The sequence below is a fragment of the Recurvomyces mirabilis genome (genome assembly GCF_035927965.1).
Source record: "Recurvomyces mirabilis strain CCFEE 5264 chromosome Unknown scaffold_33, whole genome shotgun sequence".
Lineage (NCBI taxonomy): Eukaryota > Fungi > Ascomycota > Dothideomycetes > Mycosphaerellales > Teratosphaeriaceae > Recurvomyces > Recurvomyces mirabilis.
The window spans coordinates 226,291-248,484 of NW_027041967.1; the positions used below are offsets into that span (position 1 = coordinate 226,291).

Sequence of the window (22,194 nt, forward strand, 5' to 3'; positions counted from 1 at the left end):
AAACACACATCTCACATAACCATCTCCACCATGTCGCAACGAGCGGCCAGCGATAGCAGACCGAACCTGCAGAGCTCCAAATCCTTCACAAGAATGCCGTCTTCTCCCACATCCACATCACCTAGGAAGAGAGCAGCTACAATTCAAGATTCCGGAATACCCGGTATACCTGAGGCTCGACATATCGACAGCTCTCCAGAGAGCAAGAAGAAGAGTGATGTCTTCGAGAATGGAGGTGACGAGGAAGAAGATGGGCATGCTCACTCGGGAACCACCACACCCAACCCGGAGCTGAAGCTGCCGAGTACATTCGATGAACTACCCATAGAGATCAAGAGTCTGTCGGAGCGATTTCTCGAGAGTCTGAGCGCCAAGGTCCATCCCACCCCATTGACGGCTGACACTCTATCGGACATGTTCCAGGACTTTTACGAGCGAGCTTCAGCACATATCAACACTCACATTGCAATTTTAGCTTCTCGCATTGGTCGCATCAAAAAGTCATCCAAAGCATCCCGGACTACTGGCCGAGCTCGAGCGGGTTCAGGCGCGTCTCGTGGCGACAGTCCTGCGAGTGGAGGAGAAATGCTCACGGCTTCTGAAGTCGCTCATAGAAAGAAGGCTAGGAAGCTTCTCGAGCTCAAGCGTACGGCATTAGAGGAGGCAGTGGAGCGTGGTGTGTGCGAGAAGGTCTACCCACGCATCTTCAAGCACAGAAGTACAGATGATGAAGCACGAGACGAGAAGCTAAGATCACGTACAGCTGCGTTGTCATTGGTCGGCATTGGCTTGAAAGAGCTCCATGGTGACGCTGATCCTGGCAAAGAAGATCTACGGAAGACTGCAGCAGAGAAGGAGGACGAGATTCATGCATCACTGGCCGAGGCCAGGGAAGCCTTGCAGCGAATGGACGACGAGCACTATCCTGCAGGAAAGCTGCAGCATCTCACGGCCGCGCACAAGAGCATCGTCGAGACGTTATCACAGATTTTCCCATCGTCGTCTTCTGCCGATGAGATACTACCGACGCTGATCTACACTCTCATCACCTCGCCACCTGAAGGCATAAGCGTCGTCAGTAATTTGAATTTCATCCAACGCTTCCGCGCATCTACGAAAGTCGATGGCGAGGCTGCATACTGTCTTGTCAATTTGGAGGCGGCTATCTCCTTCCTCGAGACAGTCGATCTGTCATCCCTCCGAGCAGACGAACTACCAGAAGGCCCTCCAAAGTCGACCAGCGACTCGCCAACACAAGATCACGATAGACTAGCACTAGGACAACCTACACCTGCTCGCCCAGCCTCCACAAGCATCTCTACCCTATCAGCCGATTCTCCCGCCCTAAGCACCATCACTAGCACGACCGACAGCAGCCCAGCCGCCGCGGACCTAAACAAAGCTCTACCCTCCCCACGAACCCCACCCACCCCCTCAACAACCCGCCCACCAATGCACCAACGCAAGCTCTCCTCCCTCGTCCAAGCCCAAGCCGACCGTATCGAAGCCGGCCGCGACAACTTCCTCAACGCCGCCGATAAAGTCTACGATAGCATCAACGGAACCCTAGAAAACAGCCTCCAATTCGTCTTCGGCCGTTTCAAAGACCAGACGGCGGTGGGGAGCTCCCCTCTCCCTAAGACGCTAGAGGATGCGAGAAAACTCGTCAACCCGCCCTCGCCACCCGACGATCCGCTGGACGATGGTACAGGGAGTGGGAGAAGTAGTCCGGCTACTATCGAAGACCCCTTACAGACATCCTCCGCACCCAACGCAACCAAGATGCTCGAACTAGTCGGCGGCCGTAAGCAACTCCGAGATCGAAGCGTAGATAGTACCCGCTCAGGCGGCAGCGGGAAACGTGTCGCTTTCTCCTCGGAAATTCCCAAGGAAAGAACCGCGAGTGAGTCCGCCAGCGCCGCGGCCACGGCAGCGGGTAATGCGGGAGCGAATTTCATCAACGCTATTAATCCTCTCGGTCGCTTTGGGGTGCCTAGTTTCCCGCGGTTTGGCAGGACGGCGAGTGGGAGTACGACGGCTATACTTGGTCAACCCTCGCCTACGCATGAGAAAGCGCCGCCTCATGGACCGGGGAAATTGAAGGATATCTCCGAAGCCTCACCCACTTCCTCGACAAACCCCTCAGCAACGGACGCGGTGGAGCCCTTTCCCCCACTAGAGAAACAGCGCACGAAGGACAGTCTCGCTCTCGTTGTAGATGATGGAGGTGATGACGAAGGCGAACTCAATGCCCGAGAGGCTCTAGCCGAGTTGCGGAAACTGAAGCCGCCTAAGAAGAGGTTTTTGGAGGTGAAAGATTCAAGTGAGTTGCGGGTTGGAGAGGTGGAGGAGTTGTTGAGGGAGTTTCGGAGGTTGGCTAGGGGGATTGGGGTGGCTGTTGCGTTGTAGGTGGACGCCGCAAAGCAGTGGGTCACGTCAGTTCTGAGTTGGGAGGAGGGAATAATGATTTTTTTTTCATGTGGATAGATGATGGACGGGAACCCTTGGGCGGCCACGATTCTTTTCAAGCATTTTTGATCTCACGGCCTGGGTTTTCTTTTCAATGGGTTGCTGCGCGCTGCTGTCGGTTCTTACCGATCCATCACGTTCGCTCTGCGCCCCCTCCTTCCCTCTTTTTCCCACTTCACGTCGCCCCTCGGAGTTCCTGATACCTAGCTTAAGATTGTGGCATGAATGCCCTTTCTGCATCGAAACGAGCGGTTCTGCGCCGGTGGTTCCCAGTAGGATTGCCGGCTCTTCCCATCGTCTTACTTGACGCCAATTTTTGTAATGGCTCTGTGAAGAATCTGTCACGAGTATGATCTCGCTCTAGTTCTGACACGACTGCTGCCGAGACAAAAAGCGATCTGTGCTGCGGGTTATTTCCGTGAAGAGAGAGAGAGAGAGAGTGTGTGTGTGTGCCAAGCCGCAGCCGTAGTTGGTGGTGACGTCCATCGTACGATTAGACATTTGCGTGAGCGGTCGTACACCATGCCAGCCATCCCTTCCTCTTGTCGCAAGCAAGCGGCGCCCTTCGTCAGCAAGTTCGCCGGAGACCGGGAGAAGAAATGTGCAGGAAGAGGGAAGGCCACGATGCCCAGCTGCAAGACCAACGGACTAGACAGGCACCTGGGCTTTGAGCGACGCCTTGGCTCGAAGGCTTACGTGGGTGGACCTTGTACCCGGGCCCGAGGAACCTCCTTCGATCTTGCGAGCGTTGCTTTTCCGAAGCCTTGGGTGAGGAGAAAACGAGAAGGGTTGGAGTCATAGAGGGAGAAAGCTGGAAAGAATTTGCACTGTACATAAGCCCCGTCAAAAACTGTGAGCCTCTCCGAAGTTCGCAGCCCCTCCCCATCATGAACGCAGCAAGCAATATACCGCCGCTGTCCGCAATGGTACTCCCCAAAGGCGCCATCAACACCAACCCTCCTCCAATCAAGAGGCCCACAAACCCACCACACCACGATAACTAGCTCCATCTCGCTAAGAAGCAGCCTTCACATCGCTCCCACCCTCCTCCATCCTCGTCGTCGGCCGCGGCGCACCGTAATCCGCCGGCGCCCCAAGCCCATAAGGCGACTCATGCTGCGGTCGCGAAGCAGCCTCTGCTTGCGCGGCAGCGGCTTGAAGATGGCTGAGGCTCATAGCATCTTGCATCGTTTCATCTCGTCTCTGTGCGCCGGCGGGGGGTTGAGCAGATTCCCGGCTTGCGCCGGCGGAGTAGCCGTGCTCTGAGGTTTCTGGTGGTGGGCGATTGGATGCGGCGGAGGGTCCGGTTGTTTGGAGGCTGACTTGTGCTGGGGCGGGGGGGATGTCGGAGGAGCTTTCGAGGAGGCGGGATTGGAGGCTTAGGATGTACTCTCGGAGCTGGTAGTTTTCATTTTGTAGGGAGCGGTAGTTTGATTCCATGTTTTGGAACTCCTTAACTTGCTCTTCTAGCTTTTTGATGTAGCCTTCTTTTCGTTGGCGGAATGCTCGCTGGGCGTGCGTTAGTAGTGCTCTACTATCTCAGCGATATACTATGTATTCACCTGCGCTGCCCTATTCTGTGCCGCTCTCTTGCTTGTAGACAACTCCCTCTTATTCTTGCTACCTTGCGGACTGAGGCCATCATCTCCGCCGTCGTCGCCACTCATCTGCGCATATGGGACCTGCTGCTGGTGCGCGGCGTTTGGATCCAAGTGGTCATGAGAGTTCGTGGGATCAGCACCAGGACCGGTGGTGTATGGATGCTCCGGACCAGCAGCACCAGCAGTCGGTGGAGGTGGGTATGGACTGTGGTTTGGAGCAGAATTGTCAGCAGCCAGGAGCTGCTCCCGTAAGCCTTAGGAAGGAAGGTCGTGTCAGCATTATAGTCGTTTTCATTTGACCATGCCAAGGCATGTGATCTAATGTAGACATTGACTGATTACTCACTCATCTCGAGACCGGGATTGGGGTCCTGTCGCAAAGCAGATCATGTCAGCGATTAATCCTCGGCAGGTCCCCGAATCTATACATGTGCATAGGTACGGGCAGGGAACGAAGTCGAGCTTCGGGGTGAGGTGGCTGGGAAGAAGGGTGTGCTTACATGATGCTGCATGGCGCACAGAAGTGGCCGAAGAAGGTGACGGCGCGATTGGATCGCTCTATCGAGGACCGGCGTTAAGCAGGACTCGAGTCGGTTGCGTTCCTCAAATCTATCCCGGAGGCTCCGAGACTACAGTACACCAATTGAATAGCTCGTCTATATCATTAACAGCGTTCAACTCGACCTTTGGGGCGTGTTTTGGCAGCAGCGACGGCAATCTACACCTCACAGGACCATGTCAGCGCAAGTAATCCAACGGCCGTATGCTCCGCAAACAGTGAGCATGCCCGTGACGGGAAGCATCGTGGCTCGACGTGAGCATTGCTGAGCTTTGTCTTATGAGATGCTTGTCGCAGACGTACCTGTGGTGAAGTGGGCTTCTTCCAACGAGACGCGGCGTGCTTACTCATTTGGAGAATATGTAAGCAAGAAAGCTGCGAAAGGCCCTGTGCAATGAGGTGGCTTTTGACTGGCTGTTCTCCGCCTCTTCCATCATGGCCAAGCTTGGATCACTCCGGGAACGCGGCTTTTTAGCTTTGTCCAAATTGGGCTCAACTCACTTTCCCATTCGTGCTCGTTTTCTCGCATTCGATTCCATTACAGGTACTTGCCATACGGACGCTTTGACTATGATGCAGACGCTCTTGCGACTGGAATCGATTCCATATCATGCTCGTCAATCTGAGTCCTTGGGACAACTCATCTACCTTGCTGTGATGCCCCTTTGATAAGCCGGTCATCAGCCGGATCATTTTGCGACAGAGTGATCATTAGGGCAGGCACAGAGGTTTGATGAGGTGGGCAGGTCTGCTGACAAATCACTCGAGTGTGTAGCGACTACATATGTTGCGTGTGTACACGCAAGGAGCTATGAGAGCAGTGTGCCTTATGTATGACTTGAATCTACACATATGAATGCGAGTAATAGGGGCACCAAAGCTCTTGCACAGGCCCCTCGTATTTTACTCTGCATTTGAATGGGCTTGGGTGCCTCAAAAAATGAGCACCATTGCTCACAGAACCGACCTGACGCCTTGAGGTGGCGAGCCTCAGCGCTCCCACTCAAACATACATGCACGACGTCTTACGTGACACAGGTACTGCTGCTTAAGGATAACCAAATAGATGAGCATGGCCAAAAGTCCTGCCGTTTGAGTCGTCCCACAAGATTCTGCCAGATGACGCACCCTTACTCTAATCCTCCCTCGGAACGAGCATGGCCGACCAGATCATCGCAACGCCAATGATCGCAGCGATTCTCCGAGTCCAGGCCCAAAGTCGCTGACTTACATCGCCACCGATCTTCATCTGCATGATGGCACGCGCGACGATAGTCCAGACGTCGCTCGCCGGCAGAGCATCGAGAACGAGCTTTGATCGTACCAACAGACCGTACTGGCACACAACATACCTAACCTGCACCTTATTATCGACGCAACGCCATTTGAGCATGACCTTACATCTCGGCGAGAAGTATAGTATCCTCTGAGGCACTATTTCCAGAGCAATATCTCCAACTTCGCCACTTCCCCAGCAGACTTACTTAGTCCTAGAGTACTGCCGTGCCTCATCCTTTATCACGGTTTAGACGGCATTGTCGACTTCAGGGAAAGATCCAATGAAAGGGACAGATCAGCCTGGTTCACGAGGATACGGCAATCGATCAGCAATACGGGTCTCTCGTCCACTCCCGACTTCCCGCCAGCCGACTTCAAGTACTTGTGCAGTATGATGGATAGTATCCACGCGCCTGGCTTACCAACCCATCGTTTTGTACATCAATACTACATCCTCGACGTCGTCCACAACAACGGCCATGCCTCGCCAGAGCCCGAGCAGCACGACGTGGCCTCCGGGGAAGACGTTCCGGACGTCGACGAGATCATGCTATGTGTCAAAATCGGACATGGTGAGCGCATGTGGAGGGGGGAGGGCTCGTATACCTTGTGGTGTGACAATTCTCCCGCGGACGACGAGGGCTATGCGTGGCGGTATGCTACGCATTGCTGTGAGGACTCGAGCGATGCTTTTGATACGTTGAAGGGATCATCTTGCGTTCTATGCTACGCATGGCGCGGCGCAGGAGAATGATGATATACGGAGGAAGCTTAAGCTCGATGAGGCCTGATCACTTCCCAGGTGGGTGGATTGCTATTGTGCAAAAGCCCGCTACGGCTGGTATTGGGATTAGTTCTGTAGTCTCGCAAGTAGCAAAGGCCGATTTTACATCCTGGCTGATGATAGAAGTGAGAATGCTTATGGTCATGGTGACATATTAGTGGCGGGCCCCGCCGGTGGTGAAATTACTGACCTCTGCTTGCGTAGCTTCCGCATCGATCTTCTGTTCCCAAGTCAGCCTCGTTCTCCCAGTGGCCTGGCTGTGCTGCTTTGCGTGTTGCTTTGCATGCCACACTCAGATCTGGCGACCATCTCGACAGCATGACTGAAAGACGCGGGGCTGGGATACTCGCTCTGAGCCCCCCAGCTCTCGAGCGTTGGCTCGCTTCGCTTCGAAGTCAAAGCAGAATTAAAACGTTCTTGACGGTCTTAGGTGAACGAGAAGACCATCTCTCCGAGGGTCGGAGGTCAGTACTTGTGCTCATGTATGTAGCTGCTAGGCCGATGGTCAAGCTCTACCACACAAGTGCTATGGAAGAATGGTTGGAGATTGTGAACCGATGATAATTTTAGGTTTCCGAAGGTAACAATATTGAGAGTCGACAGTGAAGCCGGTCCTGCGGGCCGAAGGAGGAACTACTGTCTGTAACAAGTTGACGAGGTCGGGCATGACTTCGAACTACTAGTATACATACTTTTCCCTAGCCGGCCATGCTCTCCACAACGGGCCTACTGCCGACGGTAGTGTTATGTGGGACGTCGGGTGCGTGACCTCAGACAATGAGTGGTGCCGACCCTGCAATGTTGATGCAGGCTGCGTATATGTAAACACGTCCGCCTTAACATGCTACGGTTGAATTCCCTGGTAGATTTCGTTCTCTTACATTCCTCCAGCTATGTATCAAGTCAAGACGTTAGTCGCTTTTGCGGCCCTGGTGATGGTTGGTGTGGGTGGCGCTCAGAAGGTGCAGCGGGCTGGTGTCAATATTGCTGGGTATGCTCGAATTGGCCCAGATCTGCTGACGACGGCGGCGACGACGCAGGAGGCTGACAGATTGTTCTTGACAGCTTCGACTTTGGCATGACAATCGATGGAAACTTCACACAGAGTCAGATGGTGCCGCCATTAAAGTCACAAGGTGGTCCTGATGGCATTGGGTATGAACTCGCCATCCCTGAGCTCCCGTCTTGCGGTATGCTCATGTGGAGACAGTCAGATGCAGCATTTCGCCAAAGGTGATAGTCTTAATATCTTCCGCTTGCCAGTAGCGTGGCAATACCTGGTCAACTACAAGCTGGGAGGCAGTCTTGACAGCAACAACATGAACGTATACAACGAGCTCGTGCAAGGCTGTCTTGGAACTGGTGCACTGTGCATCATCGACATTCACAACTATGCCAGGGTGAGTTTACCACCTACAGTAAGTAATGACGGTTCTCCCTTGCTGATGATCGCCAGTGGTACCAAGGCATCGTCGGCCAGGGCGGTGTCACGAACCAAGACCTCACCTCCCTCTGGTCCCAGCTCGCAAGTAGATACAAAGGCAACTCCAACATCGTCTTCGGCCTCATGAATGAGCCGCACGACCTGAACATCAATACATGGGCAGCCACAGTTCAGGCTTGCGTGACGGCTATCCGACAAGCAGGCGCCACATCTCAGATCATCCTCCTACCAGGTGACCACTTCACAGCAGTCGGCGGCTTCTCCACTGGGTCCGGTCCGGCATTGGTGGGCGTCCATAACCTCGACGGTAGCAAGACAAATCTGGTGTTTGATGTCCATCAGTATCTCGACAGCGATAGCAGCGGCACACACACCGAGTGCACACACAATGGCGTTGACAACCTGCAGACCTTAGCGACCTGGCTAAAGAGCAATGGTCGCATGGCTTTGCTTTCTGAGACTGGTGGTGGGAACACTGCATCTTGCCAGACAGATGTCTGTGCCGAGCTGGACTGGATGAACTATCATAACGATGTTTACCTCGGATGGGTCGCCTGGGCGGCAGGTAGCTTCGAGTCGGGCGTCTTCTCTGGACATACTTACGAGCTGGATTTGGTGCCGGCGTATGCCAATGGGAAGTGGACCGATAAGCCCTTGGTGAGCAGCTGTGTTGCCGGTAAGTTTCATTGATCCGAACGAGACAGGGCAAGGGGCCGAGAGTCAAGCTCTATGTAGGGTGGGTTGCACTAGCTCGGGACGTCCTGATAACTGTATATGAGATATTTGACAGGCAATGTCTAGTACGTACGGCCACAGATCGAGGAGAACAGAGGATCCCGTCCGCTCTCCTGAACTTAAGCCTCGAATCGGTAGAGTAGTAGTCAGGTCGGTGACGACTGGCGAATGCCTGCAGCTGTACGTTTTGTTCTTTTGGGTACTGTTAAAACACAATGCTCTTTTGATCTCAGCTTGAAGCCTAGATCCATCTTCAACCAGGGGTAGTATTTCGATAATTGGCGGGCATCAAGGCATGATATGCAATTAGAATGAAGTGAGGAGGCGTTGGTGGCGGTGGAGGAGCTCGTGGGCCCTTTAGTACAAAGTAGTTCCAGAGGGGAGAGCGAAAACTGCAGTGTAAGTCTAGCATGCCCCCCTTGCCCTGTGGCTCACTGGCTCCAGACCCTTTGTACCTCCTTCCAACACCGCTCAGTAGACAGAGCAGGACTATCTAAACAGCCGCCTTTTTGCAGCGGGCCACGGTCACCATCATTACGCTTCCAGACACTATACTAATGATACCGACACTCGTACCAATCGCGAGATGTGCTTCTTTGCAAGCCCCAGTGAATACGAATGTTATGATAGGCATGCTTTTCGTTGCGGACCCTAACGCCCATAGCACCCTCGCCGCGTTGCTAGTGCTGGCGTGAGGTGTTAACAGATATGAGGCGTGCTTCGAGCATGCGCGCGTTCGTACATCGATGCGCTGCAACTGCGCATCCGCTATCAATGATCATGTCCCGCGATGCGACAATGAGACCTTTGATTGGGATGAGAAGGTCGCATAAAACATGGTACAGGTGGTGTGATGTTCGCTGCAGGTTCAGTGGGGTGACAGCAGCTGGTGTGACAACAAGGTACGTACCGTGTCGTACTCCGCATATTCTACATGGCGCAGCATTTATGCTTGGATCTTGCTGTTGATTGTGCGCAGGCTTCCAACATAGCATACATAAGTCGACAGACTCCAAGCAAATATCAGTCTACGAAAGAAGGTGCTTCCTGCCTGTGCCGCTCATAGACTAGTCAAACGGATTATGTTCACGAACCTGCCGCCAATGATGTAGCTAACTTGCATTCCTAGAGCATGATCAGCCAGCCATGGCTATGAGAGCTTCGGCTGGCCTGCAGCAACAGCTCTGTCTCCGCAAGTACGCGATGCTCAGATACCTCGCGGTGATGCCGCGAGGAGCGCGCCCTAATTGAGCATCAGCCAGCCAGCAACAACAATGCCATAGGTAGGCTTGCTGAGCTTTGATCAGCTTGCTCGGTTACCATATCAATTTTCCCAAGTCGGCCATTCATCTTCGCAAGCTTGCTCAATGCGGGCGCAGATCTGCCGTTGCTCGAATGATCAGGAACATGCCATGGGGACCTCAAGCCATCCGATACTGCAAAGTGCCTCCCTTGATGCAATACAACTGCGATCGTCGTTGCTCCCCATCATCCAGTGGCGGTCGCCAGCGCACTTGGTGTTGAGTACTCTTGTACTTATGTGAGTGCCAATTCCAAGTCAGTATATAGCTGATCACGACCGTCGGGTCACCCTGACATAGTCACCTATTTGTTCAGAAGACCTTCGCACCCGTCACGCACACACAGAAGACATCTGCTTATCCTCAGAAGATCAAGTAGATTCCTTCCTGCACCTTTGCGCTCGATCAGTCACGAAATCTGCCGACCATGAAGAACACGGACATATTCTCGCCTAATGAGGGCTATGACATGGTGGTTTCTGTGACACAGAAGACCATCAACGACCAGATTGCTATTTTGGCTAACCCGGACATTGGGATCATCAAGACATCGTCAGCAAGCACCAACCCTTCGTAGCAAGTAATGTCAGCTGACTTTGTGAATCAGTTTGATCTTCGGGATGACTCGCAACAAGGACAGGACATTTGATCCCAAGTTCTACGATTCCTGGGAGAGTGTTCCTGGCGTCGGTGCTGATGGAAAGGGATCACCGAATGTGCCGGTCATGAACGCTCAATATCTACCGCGCCTGCAAATAAAGGATTCGGGAACCACGGCAGTTCTTGTGCTGGAATTCCCTTCTGGCGTCGCTTGGTACGTAGATCCTATTGATGGCCTTTCGGAGTACGACGTCAAGGATTGGAAGTACGGCATTGCTATCGACCTGAATTTTGCTGGTATCAGCCGTGCAGATCTTGCTGCTGGCAAGGCTGTTCCTCCCATTGTGTCACAGAAACTGGAACACTTTATGGATCAAGATTTCTCTATCTCGCAGTTGTTCGCGGATCTGACCAATGTCAACTTGATGCGCTCCGATCAAGAGATTACAACGGTCGGCACCGCAGGAGACGCCGTCCTACAATCATTCACCTATTTTATGAATACTTTCCTTGGCGACCTGCAGAAGCATCCAGAGCAGAATCCATACATTCTTGGCTATTCGGTCGCGGCAGTCTCTGCGACTCCTGACGAGGACAAGAATGTCCCTGACTCATTGAAACCCATCGGCTCGACCTTCACACTGTACAAGGATCCCAATAACAGTGACTTGAGCAACGTGAACTTCTGCTTAAATACCAAAGGTGGCCAGGGTAAAGGCGGGTTCGGAACTCATGCTACCCCCGGCAATTTTGACAGTAATTGGATCGGCAGTGCGGAGCAATGCCAAGCTAAAATGATATATTCAGCATATTGTCTGCTTGAAACTCTGGTCCTCAAACCGTTCTACGATGGCTACGCCAACTCCACTCACGATGTCATTTCCAAAGCCGGCGTCAACATACCCAATGTTCCGGACTACCACGCGGCGATGAGCTCGAATACGGACGGCAAGAAATGGAGCATAGCAGCCCAGGGTGGCGACGATATGTACCACAATTCATATGCGGTCGCCTTCACCTCGGACGGGCCCAACCTAACCCTCAAGCTCAGCGGAGGGCTGGATACCAAGAAGTCTGTCAGCCAAAATGACTTCTTCTGCACCGCGAGTGCGTGGGTGTCAGGTTACGTCAATTGGGAAGCGACGATAGTAGTGACGGCGGATAAAAATGACAAAGGAGAGCCCACTCTGAGGATCTCGAATCCCCCTCCAAAGATCACGAGCTCGGGCCACGATTCTTGGATGAATGACTGCTGCAAGGCTTTCTCGTGGATTGCCAAGATCATTGGCGTTATTGGAGATGCCCTGAGTCTTGGACTGGACAACAATTTCTTCCAGAATCTGTTCAACAACCTTCTGGTGCCGACGGCATCAGGAATCTTCAATCCTGTCTCAGCTCTCGGGAGCACGGGTACCACAGTCAATGGCAGCCTCCTTCTTCCAGCTGGCCAAATATTTTTCTTCAAGGTGAGTTGATCGGAAGCACAAACTTTACGCAAGGCTAAATTCTTATGCAACTCACAGAACCCTTCCGCCGATGCAGATGGCAATGTGTCTCTCGAGTTGACGTACAAGACCGAGACAGGGACTGCTGCCTCGCTGGCGGCTGTCTCCAAAGTCGAGGTTGACCATTCACGTTTTCAGTTTATCGAGACCCCCTACTCGCGAGTCACGAAGCTGATCAAGCCTGCATCGAAAGCCACCAAACCATTGCTGGGAGCTGCTCCAGAGAAGAAGACTGCAGCACCGGCAGTACCCAACCCTTATGCTCAGCCACTCAAGGATAAGTTTAAATTCGACTGTGCGAAGTCTGCCGCAGGCACCGGCAAATGCGATGTCGGCATTTCCTGTGAACTCATGGCGAACTCACTGCCTGGCATGCCCGGTAAGTCTGTTTGATCGCAGACATATGCGCTTGCTGATAACGAGACAGTCATGCCATCCAAGGAGTTCTCGCTGGCGCAGGATGCCAAAGGCAACGCTTTAATCTTTGCGCTAAGCTCTGATGCACAATTCAATGTTCTGATTAGCGACTCTGATGCAGATGGGACTGGATTCCGGACCGTTAATCTGGGCGCGAGCTTTCACTCCTTCAAAGCCGCTGTGTGCTTCGCCGTGTCACAGGACGAAGCGGGCCTGATCTCGATCGCGTTCACGTTAGTCGATCAGACAGGTGTTCAAGGCGTATTTTATGCTCCACGTCTGTCCAACGATCTCATCAGCACCGACTTCTCGAAGATGTCTGCAATGGCGACGCAAATCACGGGCTATGACCCGAAGTTCACAGTTGAAAATCTCATGGTCGGAGCCTCGGACGATGGACAGCGTCCAGTGCTCTTAGTCCAGGGCCAGCTGGGGCTTGACAAGTCTTTCTATCAGCTGCAAGCATCAGATTCTACACCACTGCGCGTGGAGTTCCCTGAGAATGTTGGTCGGGATGGCAGTGGCTTGCTGAGCATGAAGATGGGCTATGCTTTCGGCCGGCGAACCAACTACTTTTTGTACACGATCGGCGAGACTGTATCGCTTGTGGGTAAGACTATCCCAAGTGGAGGCAGTGGCTCAAGCACTTTCGACTATAGCCCGGGTAACAAGACTCTTCCGGTCGCATTCCAGCATCTGTCTTACAACAGCATAACGACAGCAACATCCCGCGCCGGTATCAATGCTAGCTCAGACATCCTTATTGCCGCCGCCTCTGGAATATATCGCATCCCAAATGCCAAAGCTGCAAGCATGGAATGTGTTACAGACCAGATCAAGGATGCACACGAAATATTTGTCGCAGCCACCGCTACCACTATCTCGCTATGGGTGGTCGCAAGTCCGAATATCCTTTGGTACATCTACGGCGCAAAGGTATCAAACACAACGAACATCACATGGAACGCTCCAGTCCAGTTCGCCAAGGGTGTCATCCACGTTGCTGGCATGAGGTCCCGAGTGACCAATGCAAACGAAATTTTCACCATCAACCAAGACATGTCCATAAGTCGATACTGGCAAGATCCTGTGACGACGATCTGGAGGAGTAAGACCGAGCTCGTCCCTGGCAGCAAGTATGTGCTCAACTACAACTCTTTCACGTCCGTGATCCATCTGGAACGGAATGGCTTACCTCTCGTCGGTGAGAAGTTGATGGTCTCATCAAACGAGTGGCAGTACTATGCAATCAATGGCTCAATCTATTCCCTGGATGTAGACACGGCGGCCGAGCTGGTAGCTGATCCGCAGGGTAATGTCACTATTATCAGCACTGCAATTGATGTTGCACCGGCTGTCCTGCACGTTCAAAGTGCTTTGTTCAAAGAAACGCTGAACATATATCCAAATGGAAAGGTGAATCATCATCTCCAGAAGGTCACAGACGGTGCGAGTCTACAGTCAGCTCAAGCACAGGATGGAACTCCAGTCATGGACCCCAAGGTGACTGGCGATGTTGCAAATGCCGTGGCGAGTAACGTGTCGCAAGTCAATACCGTTGGCGCCTCGAGCTACCCTCCTGCAGCGCAGGGCAACATTTTCACCGCTGTCGAGACACCTGTCGCCTCTGGAGAAAATGGACATCTCAAGCACTCAGCTTTGCGTACAATCAAGACCACACATTTAGAGGATGGCGTTGTTTGCGGTATGACGGTCAGAGATGGTAAATGGCAACTCCACAAAGAGGGCCAGGCTGAAAAGCTTCTCAGCGTACATCGGGACTCTGCAGTCCTGGGAAGCTTCTTTGGAGACTTCTGGCACTGGATCGAGAACTTTGCCGACGACATCGTCTCCAATATCGAAAATGGTGTAGTGAAGCTCATCGATGGCACAACATTCATCATACACAAGGTTGAGGAGGGACTCGAATTTGTTCTAGTTCTTGCTGACAAGACTCTGCGAATCGCGCTCAGTACTCTGGGCGCGGTGTTCAAGGCGCTCAATTGGATCTTGAAGCTAGTTGGAATCGACTTGGCAAAAGTAAGTCTTGAAATTGTTGTCGGTCGTCTCGATGCGCTGACTGTCTAATCAGATACTTGCGTGGCTCGGCCACCTCCTTGGCTGGGATCGGATATGGGCGACTCATCAGATGATAAGTGGTATTGGGAAGAGTAAGTTGGTCTCTTCTTCCTTTTATATCATGCTAACATCCATGAGACTTTCTTGACTTCGCGAAGACAAATGGTCCTACTTACATCGAGCTCGCCAGACGATCAGCCAAATCGTTCTTCGCAGAAATCGACCTCGATGTGAAGAATGCTATATTGCCCGCAAGCGTCAAGAACGACAGTCCAGATGTAGCTGCCAACTCTACAGACCAAGGTCCCGATACACGTTCAATGGCTACCTCCCCACCAGCGAATTATGCTACCTATCATTTGCAGCACTCTGCAACATCAGCCAACCAAGATCAGAAAATTGGGAACGTCAGCACGAACGGTACTGTCCAGACGAACGGCGAGATGCTGACGGATGACCCTTTCACACAATTTTACAACGATGTGCTGCAGCCTGCTTTTGACGTTATCAGCGAGAAGCTCGGCAAAACTTCCGATGACCTGCTCAAACTGATCACAGATATGAGCCTGGACAATCTGCGGATCCTTTTAGCAGATGTCGCGGACGCACTCATATCAGTCATGGCGACAGTCGTCGATGGCTTTTTGCACTTCGCGGAAGACATCTTGAAGGACATAATTGGTCTTCTGGAGGAGGAACTGGACATACCTGTCATCGGTGCCTTGTGGGACTTCATGTGCGAGCTATTTGGCTCGAGTGAGCCATTTACTGTCATGAATGCATCCGCCTTCCTCCTCGCCATCCCGGCAGTGACTGTGGTCAAGCTTGCCACAGGCACGACGCCCGACCAATTCAACAATGGGTTTGACGACCCAGCATTTCCAGCGAAGGTCGCCAAATGGCTCGGATCCGGTTCTCCGCTCAACTTGACTGCGGCGAAGACATCTGGCAAGCTCGCTGTCACGAACAAGCAGGACGAGGAATACAAAGCCCCACCAGAGTTGAAGGCCTTCTCTCTTGCCGAGGGGTGTATCTCTCCATTTGCGGCCATAGTCGGTACCGTTTGCGACGCAGCCAAGGCCAATGGTAGCAAGAATGAGTATCTGCAAAAGGTCAGCTTGGGTACCTGCGCTGTAAAAGCTCTCTTCTCTTGGCCAGTAACCGACGATGGCCAAGACTGGAATATGTATGCCATTCGTTGGGTCGCCTTCGTCCTTGGTGCCGCTGGTGACTTGATGCCAGGCTGTCCACCTAAGGCGAAGGTGGTGGTCAACGCGGTTCTCGCCATCCTAGCAATTGTTGTTGATGCCAAAGAAAGCCAGGATCCGTTCGCTTGGACGTCGGACATCTGTGGAACGATCTCCAGTCTGGTCGCCGAGGCTGGAGAAGGCAATGCAGAGGTTCAGGTACCAGCTTATGCTGCCAGCATTATGTTTGGTAGCCTGGTAGCACTATCAGGGGGAATCGTAAAAAGCATCGAGTCGCGGACTGAGTCGACCGCGGCCACGGCTAATGTGAAGAAGTCATGGAAGAGTATCTGCGTCGGAGGTGCTTAGCTAGACCGCGAGAAAATGCCCTCCAATCTCATAACCATAACCTTCATTTATTGTTCCTTCGCGTACTTTGCATCAAGCACCATGTAGCAAGTAGGCGGGACTTGTCCACTGTCATACTTCCCCCCAGGCGGTGTCCAAACTATGAGCAGGATCAGGCTATCTAGTCACCATATCATCACTGGCATAGCCATCCTCGCCGCCTTCGACCAAGGTGGTCATTAAGCGAACTAAGCTGAGCAGTTGGTGTTGTTTATTAATTTAGCTAGTTAGTGTTGTTCGTTTATTTAGCTTATCTTACAGCCTCGGAATGTCGCTATAGGCAGGTTGTACTGTAGATAGAGCAGAACTATCGTCTCTCGCTCGGCCCAACAATGGTGCTCGCTCGTCATACCATCCTCCCAGCCCACTTTCGGGATGACAGATATGACAGAGCAGCAGGAATGCGCATCCAAGGGCATAGAAGGCATAGTTGATCGCGGGAAACGCCCACTTATACCACATTTGCAGGCACCAGAACTCAGAGCACCACATTCGCCATCCCCAAGGCGGACGACCAATCCGCTGGAACCACCTTATTGCTAATAGAGCCATGGACAGCATCTGAAGTTCAATGGCGAGCAGACTCAGAGCTCCTGGGTGGTTGGTTTGACTGCTTCGCGTAGTCCAGTATTGCGCAAAGAACTGCAGGATCACAAAAGTCGGAGCGACGGCCAGTTTGGAAAAGCTGATGAATGATGCCGGTATTTCTGTTCCCCATGAGGCTTCTGAGCGTTTTGGCAGGAAGATCACGGCCATCGGGATTACGACGATTACGAAGTGCAAGAATGCGAGGCTCGAGATCGTCCGGTTGAGTACGAAGCTTGTGGTGTCCTTTTGTGCGAATTTTACGAGACCAGGCATGCTGATCAGCTGGCACTCAACTGTAATAGCAGATTGCCGGAAACTGTACACAGTCACGGAGCAACACCATTGAAGCAAGATCTGTATGCCTCCAAGGATAGCCCCAACAGCTCGCAGGCCTCTTAAGCGTCCGCCTACGATCCGCGGAATCACACGCCGTCTCTCATCTGGGTAGGCGGCGGCGAGAATGGGGATCATTTGCGAGAGCTGGGCGTTGCTGAAGAAGACTCGGAAGAGGAACATGTAGGGAGAATAGGCCTTGCGTGTTGTGGCGCTCGTGCAGTCTGGAGAGTTGAGGGACATAGCTGCAGACTATGCCCACGGTAAGAACACTGCTCGTGGCTTTTATTTCAGTCATAGCAGGCGATTTGCAGGCCATGAGTAACTGACTGACCTGTCCACGATGACGTCGGCCAATGTGTTGCAGAGATTAGCCTCCCAATAGCTGGGCATCGTACGATTACTGTGCTGGGTGGAAACGAGCTGAAGGTTGTAATTACATAGGCGCAGAGACGACAGCTGTATTTGAGCGACGTGGCTGCCTTATATGAATGAAGTATGGCACAGCGCAAAAAGCCACCGCCCAATTTCAATGCTCTCGAGCTGAGGAGTATGAGCTTCGGCGAGACGTGCTTTTAGTTAGCAACCACATCGCCAGACCTCACTTCACATATTGCCATTATTGAGGGGCTGTGGCGACAATAGCGATCGTGTCCTATTGTCGTTGCAGTAGGTGTATAACCATCTGCTCATACCGAAGATGTCTACCTTTGCTTTTGACACTCATCATTCCCTGATCGGTATATATCGCGGACACATTCACCATCATGTCTCCTACCAAGTCCGTCCTCAAAAACAATTCAGGCCAAAAGCCGCTGGTCGGCTCAATCTCGGCCGAGTGCGGAAGAAAGTCCGCTACGCTTCCCCGTTAGTCGCGACAGTTACGGTACGGCGCACCTGCAGCGCGAACTTTTGGAGGCTTTACCCCGTACAAACAGCTACAGCACGCGTTCGGTGTCGGCGCGTCAATTGTTTCTTGTTCTTCCTAGGCATTGCTTGCGTGGTGTGCTGAAGGCTTTGGAAAGGTAGCAGAGCAGGTTTAGCAAGATGGGGAGTCTTTTCGACAGGATTGGCGCGCCGAATAATTCGCAGGCGGGTGGGCAAGCACAGGGTGGAGGAGGATTATTTAGTGGTGGTAACACAGCTGCCACGGGCAGTGCGCCTGGTGGTGGTGGGTTGTTTGGGGGCTTAGGGGCGGCTGGCGGTCAAGCTGCTGCTGGAGGATTGTTTGGGAATACAACGGGGACCTCCAATGCTGGATCTGGAGGGCTGTTTTCGAGACCGGCTACCACGAATGCTGCTCCGGCGGGAGGACTGTTTGGAGCTGCACCTGCGGCTTCGAGTGCTGGAGGTGGGCTGTTCGGTAACACTACAACCACAACATCGGCAGGTGGTGCGCTGTTTGGCAACACGGCTGCACCGTCACAGCCTGCTGGCACTGGCCTGTTCTCAGGAGCAGCAGCGAGGCCTCAAAACACCACCGGGCCCAGCCTCTTCGGTAACAGCAATGCACCGGCAAGCAGCACGAGCCTCTTCGGTAACGTGACTATGACTGCTCCACAACGACCGGGCCAGCTTTTCGCCTCGACAGCAAACTCCCAAGCACAACAAGGTGGAAATGCTAGCGTGTTTGGCAACGACATCCTTCCTGCCCAGCAAGTAGCACCAATAATCGAGCGATACGATAATCCGGGCGCCCCGGCTGCACAACCTTCGTACTTCCAGGCTTTGCTTGACAAGGGCAGCAAAAGAGTGGCTGATGAGAATCTGGGGCTACCACAGCTGCAGTATGGACTTCAAGATATTGCGCGCAAGGTACGCAATGTCGGACAAGGCGGGCCGAGTGCAGGACAGGCTGCGCGAGATTCACGATCACCATATGTCCTCGCTGCTTCTGGAGTGAATGTGGGTCAGTCACTGAGGGATATTGAAGAGCTGATGGACACCACCACATCCGTCACCCGGCCCTCCATCTCTCACTCGCAAGACTATAGTCAGCTCTCCGGCGTAAAGGACTTCCTAGGCGACTACCACAGACGCAGTTTTCAAAAAATGATCGATACCCGACTCGAAGCTGCACAGCAGGATTTCGACAAGATGGTCGATGAGGCCTTACACATGCAGCCCATCGACTGGCAGAGATACAGAAACCGGATCGATGTGCACTTCGGTCTGCGAAAGCCTGATGAGACCAGTGACGACATACCTGCGGGCTCTGTCGCAGACACTGGTAGCTTTGGAAGATCGTCGAGGCGAAGCAAGTTCCAAGGTTCTACCTTCGGCCTTGCAAGCGCATCTCGTTCTGTCATTGGTGCTCCGGGTTCAAACGGCATGCGTCAGAGCACTTTCAACGATGTGGCGGAGAAGTTGCCTGCCGATGGATTCAGGCCTGCGCCCGAAGATCGCACCCAGAGGCTAAAGCAGGACAAGTATAGTGGTAAAGTCAAGGATCTGAATGTGGCGCGCATACAGGAGAAGGCATACCCGATTCTGACTCGCTTCGCTGAAGTCGAGGAGGACCCCACGAACGAGGATACCTCGATGCTGGTGAGTGCCTACAAGGCTCTCGTCTCAATCACCGGCGAGGATACTTCCAAGGATAGTCTGGCCGACCCTGCTGTACCTAAGGAGCGTCAATTCGCTCGCGATTACCTCGAGGACAATTCTAGGACGAAGGGCTCGATTGCGATGCGTGAGCGTATCCTCAATGGCTCGCGCTCGTATCTGGAGAGGAGCTTTTACAGTGCACTCAAGACTACCGTGGCGAAGAATCCACGCGAAGCTAATATCGGCGGCGTGCCTACTTCTGTTGCCGAAGTGAAGGGCTACGTTCGCGTTCGTGCTGCACGGAAGGAGCTTGGTGCTGAAGTGGAGAAGCTGCAAGATATTAATGGTGATTATGGTTGGGCGGTCATTTTCTACCTTCTCCGCAGTGGACTGTACGAGGAGTCCGTGCAGTATCTTGAAGAGAATGCTGCAGCTTTCAAGCAGATCGATCGCAAGTTTAACAACTATCTTCGCACTTTCGTGAAGAGTTCTGAGCGTCGACTCCCCCCCGAGATGCAGACGGCGGTCAACAATGAGTACTCGCAACGTACACGTTTAGCTCCTGAGGACTCACTGGACCCGTACCGCATGGTCTGCTACAAGATCATCGGTCGCTGTGATTTAACCCGTCGCAACCTCGACACGATCAATAACGATATGATGGACTGGCTATGGCTTCAATTCGCTCTGGCACGGGAATTCCAGCGCTCAGAGGAGATGGCACACGAGTCCTTTGGCCTCGAGGATCTGCGCCAGAGCATCAAGGAGATTGGCGAGAGGTACTTTGGCGCTGGTAGTGACATCGCAAATGCCCCGACCACGCTCTTTTTCATGCAGATTCTGGCTGGGGCGTTCGAGAAAGCCGTGGCGGATCTGTATGCGCATAGTTATGTCTCGGCTACGCACTTTGCGATTGCCTTGGACTTCTACGGGTTATTGCGGGTCAGCAGCGACTTGACCAACGACGATCTGTTGACGTATACGACACGAGAGCAAGCGCAGATCGCTTTTGGCAGTCTTATTGGCCTGTATACTCGCGACTTCAGGACTGCGGATGCGACGGCTGCGGTGGACTACCTGACCTTGATATGTTTGAACGCTGATCTGACGGGTGAGATCGGTAAGAGTCAGAAGGAGTTGTGCTATCAGGCGATTATCGAAGTCATTCTGGAGACTCGTGAGTTTGCACAGCTGCTTGGCGATATCCGCTCAGATGGTCAACGAATCAAGGGTGCTGTTGAGCAGCGTCTTCGGCTTATCAAGCTGGATAAAGAGCGTGACTTCCTCAAGCAGATCACACTCGTCGCGGCTCGTACGGCGGAAGAGCAGAGCAGGACTACGGATGCTGCTCTCTTGTTCCACCTGGCTGAGGACTACGACAAGGTGATTGAGATCGTTAATGACGCCGTCTCGGTCTACCTTACAACTGAGCTAGGCGAGCAGCCGGCACATCTTACACCGCTAAAGCCTCGTGCACCACAGCAGCAACAACAGGATCCACGTTTAAGCAGTCTGAGCTTAACTGCTATCGATGATCCGCTTGAACTGGCATTGAGTATGCGGAATCTGTACATGTCTAATGATGTCTACGTCACGAAGATCAAGGCGGAGAATCTAGAGATTACTTCACGACTTGCTACCTTGGCTTCTGCGCGGAAACTGCTGGAGCAGGGGAAATGGGCCGAGTGTATTGATGTAAGTACCACTAAAATCATCCACTGTACAGGGCACGTTGCTAACACAGATCCACAGCAAATCTCCACCTCCTCCCTCCTCCCCACCACAGCCTCCGGCCACCTCTCCAGCATCCGCACCCAAGCCCAATCCTTCAATGAATTACCTCCTGTCCTCGCCCGCACAATCGGTCACGTGATGCTCTGGACCGTGGTAGCCTGCTCAAACAACATCGATCGTTTGCGGCAAGCGGAGTTCGAGACCGGGTTTCAGAGGGAGGCGATGGGGAGGTGTACGCAGATGGCGAAGGATACGGTGGTTTTTGCGGGGTTGATACGGTATAGGTTGCCAGGGCGGGTGTGGGAGATGCTTGCTAATGCTGGGAGGGAGATGGGGGCTTATTGAGTGGGAGAGTGGATGACTTGGGGCGGTTTGAGGGTGTCTGTGTATGATGTGGTCTGGTCAGATGGCATGATCAGTCTGGTAGAATTGCGAATTAGACAAAGCTTGTCGCTGGGCTACAAACAGATGAAGCTTGTTCTTTCGTCCGTGGTTGCTAGAACTAGCTGTTGGACAAACGCAATGATGCTTGAAGCCCACGAAAAACATTGACAGTGGGATTCTTTCATCTCGTGCAAATATACATTGATCGTACTTCACAAGTCAGGAAACCTGTTGTCCAGCC

The 22,194-nt window shown here is 52.9% G+C and overlaps 5 protein-coding genes across 5 annotated transcripts; 4 read left to right on the forward strand and 1 right to left on the reverse strand.

Annotated features, from left to right (window-relative positions):
* Positions 1-30: 30 nt before the first annotated feature.
* LTS14_009750 (uncharacterized protein) lies at positions 31-2,409 on the forward strand (the record flags this gene model as incomplete). Its single annotated transcript, XM_064842430.1, has 1 exon — positions 31-2,409. The coding sequence occupies one exon, from the start codon at positions 31-33 to the stop codon at positions 2,407-2,409; it is 2,379 nt and encodes a 792-aa protein (XP_064690058.1).
* A 1,074-nt stretch (positions 2,410-3,483) lies between these two features.
* On the reverse strand, positions 3,484-4,420 carry LTS14_009751 (uncharacterized protein; the record flags this gene model as incomplete). The annotated part of the gene is made up of 3 exons (XM_064842431.1): positions 3,484-3,978; positions 4,032-4,324; positions 4,417-4,420. 3 exons carry the CDS (start codon positions 4,418-4,420, stop codon positions 3,484-3,486), a joined length of 792 nt encoding a protein of 263 aa, XP_064690059.1.
* Positions 4,421-7,584: 3,164 nt separating this feature from the next.
* EGL2_3 (Endoglucanase EG-II) lies at positions 7,585-8,825 on the forward strand (the record flags this gene model as incomplete). Its single annotated transcript, XM_064842432.1, has 4 exons — positions 7,585-7,682; positions 7,757-7,846; positions 7,902-8,091; positions 8,148-8,825. 4 exons carry the CDS (start codon positions 7,585-7,587, stop codon positions 8,823-8,825), a joined length of 1,056 nt encoding a protein of 351 aa, XP_064690060.1.
* A 1,773-nt stretch (positions 8,826-10,598) lies between these two features.
* On the forward strand, positions 10,599-16,328 carry LTS14_009753 (uncharacterized protein; the record flags this gene model as incomplete). Its single annotated transcript, XM_064842433.1, has 5 exons — positions 10,599-10,723; positions 10,779-12,237; positions 12,295-12,655; positions 12,704-14,733; positions 14,931-16,328. The coding sequence occupies 5 exons, from the start codon at positions 10,599-10,601 to the stop codon at positions 16,326-16,328; spliced, it is 5,373 nt and encodes a 1,790-aa protein (XP_064690061.1).
* A 2,007-nt stretch (positions 16,329-18,335) lies between these two features.
* NIC96 (nuclear pore complex subunit) lies at positions 18,336-21,914 on the forward strand (the record flags this gene model as incomplete). Its single annotated transcript, XM_064842434.1, has 2 exons — positions 18,336-21,530; positions 21,588-21,914. The coding sequence occupies 2 exons, from the start codon at positions 18,336-18,338 to the stop codon at positions 21,912-21,914; spliced, it is 3,522 nt and encodes a 1,173-aa protein (XP_064690062.1).
* Positions 21,915-22,194: the final 280 nt, after the last annotated feature.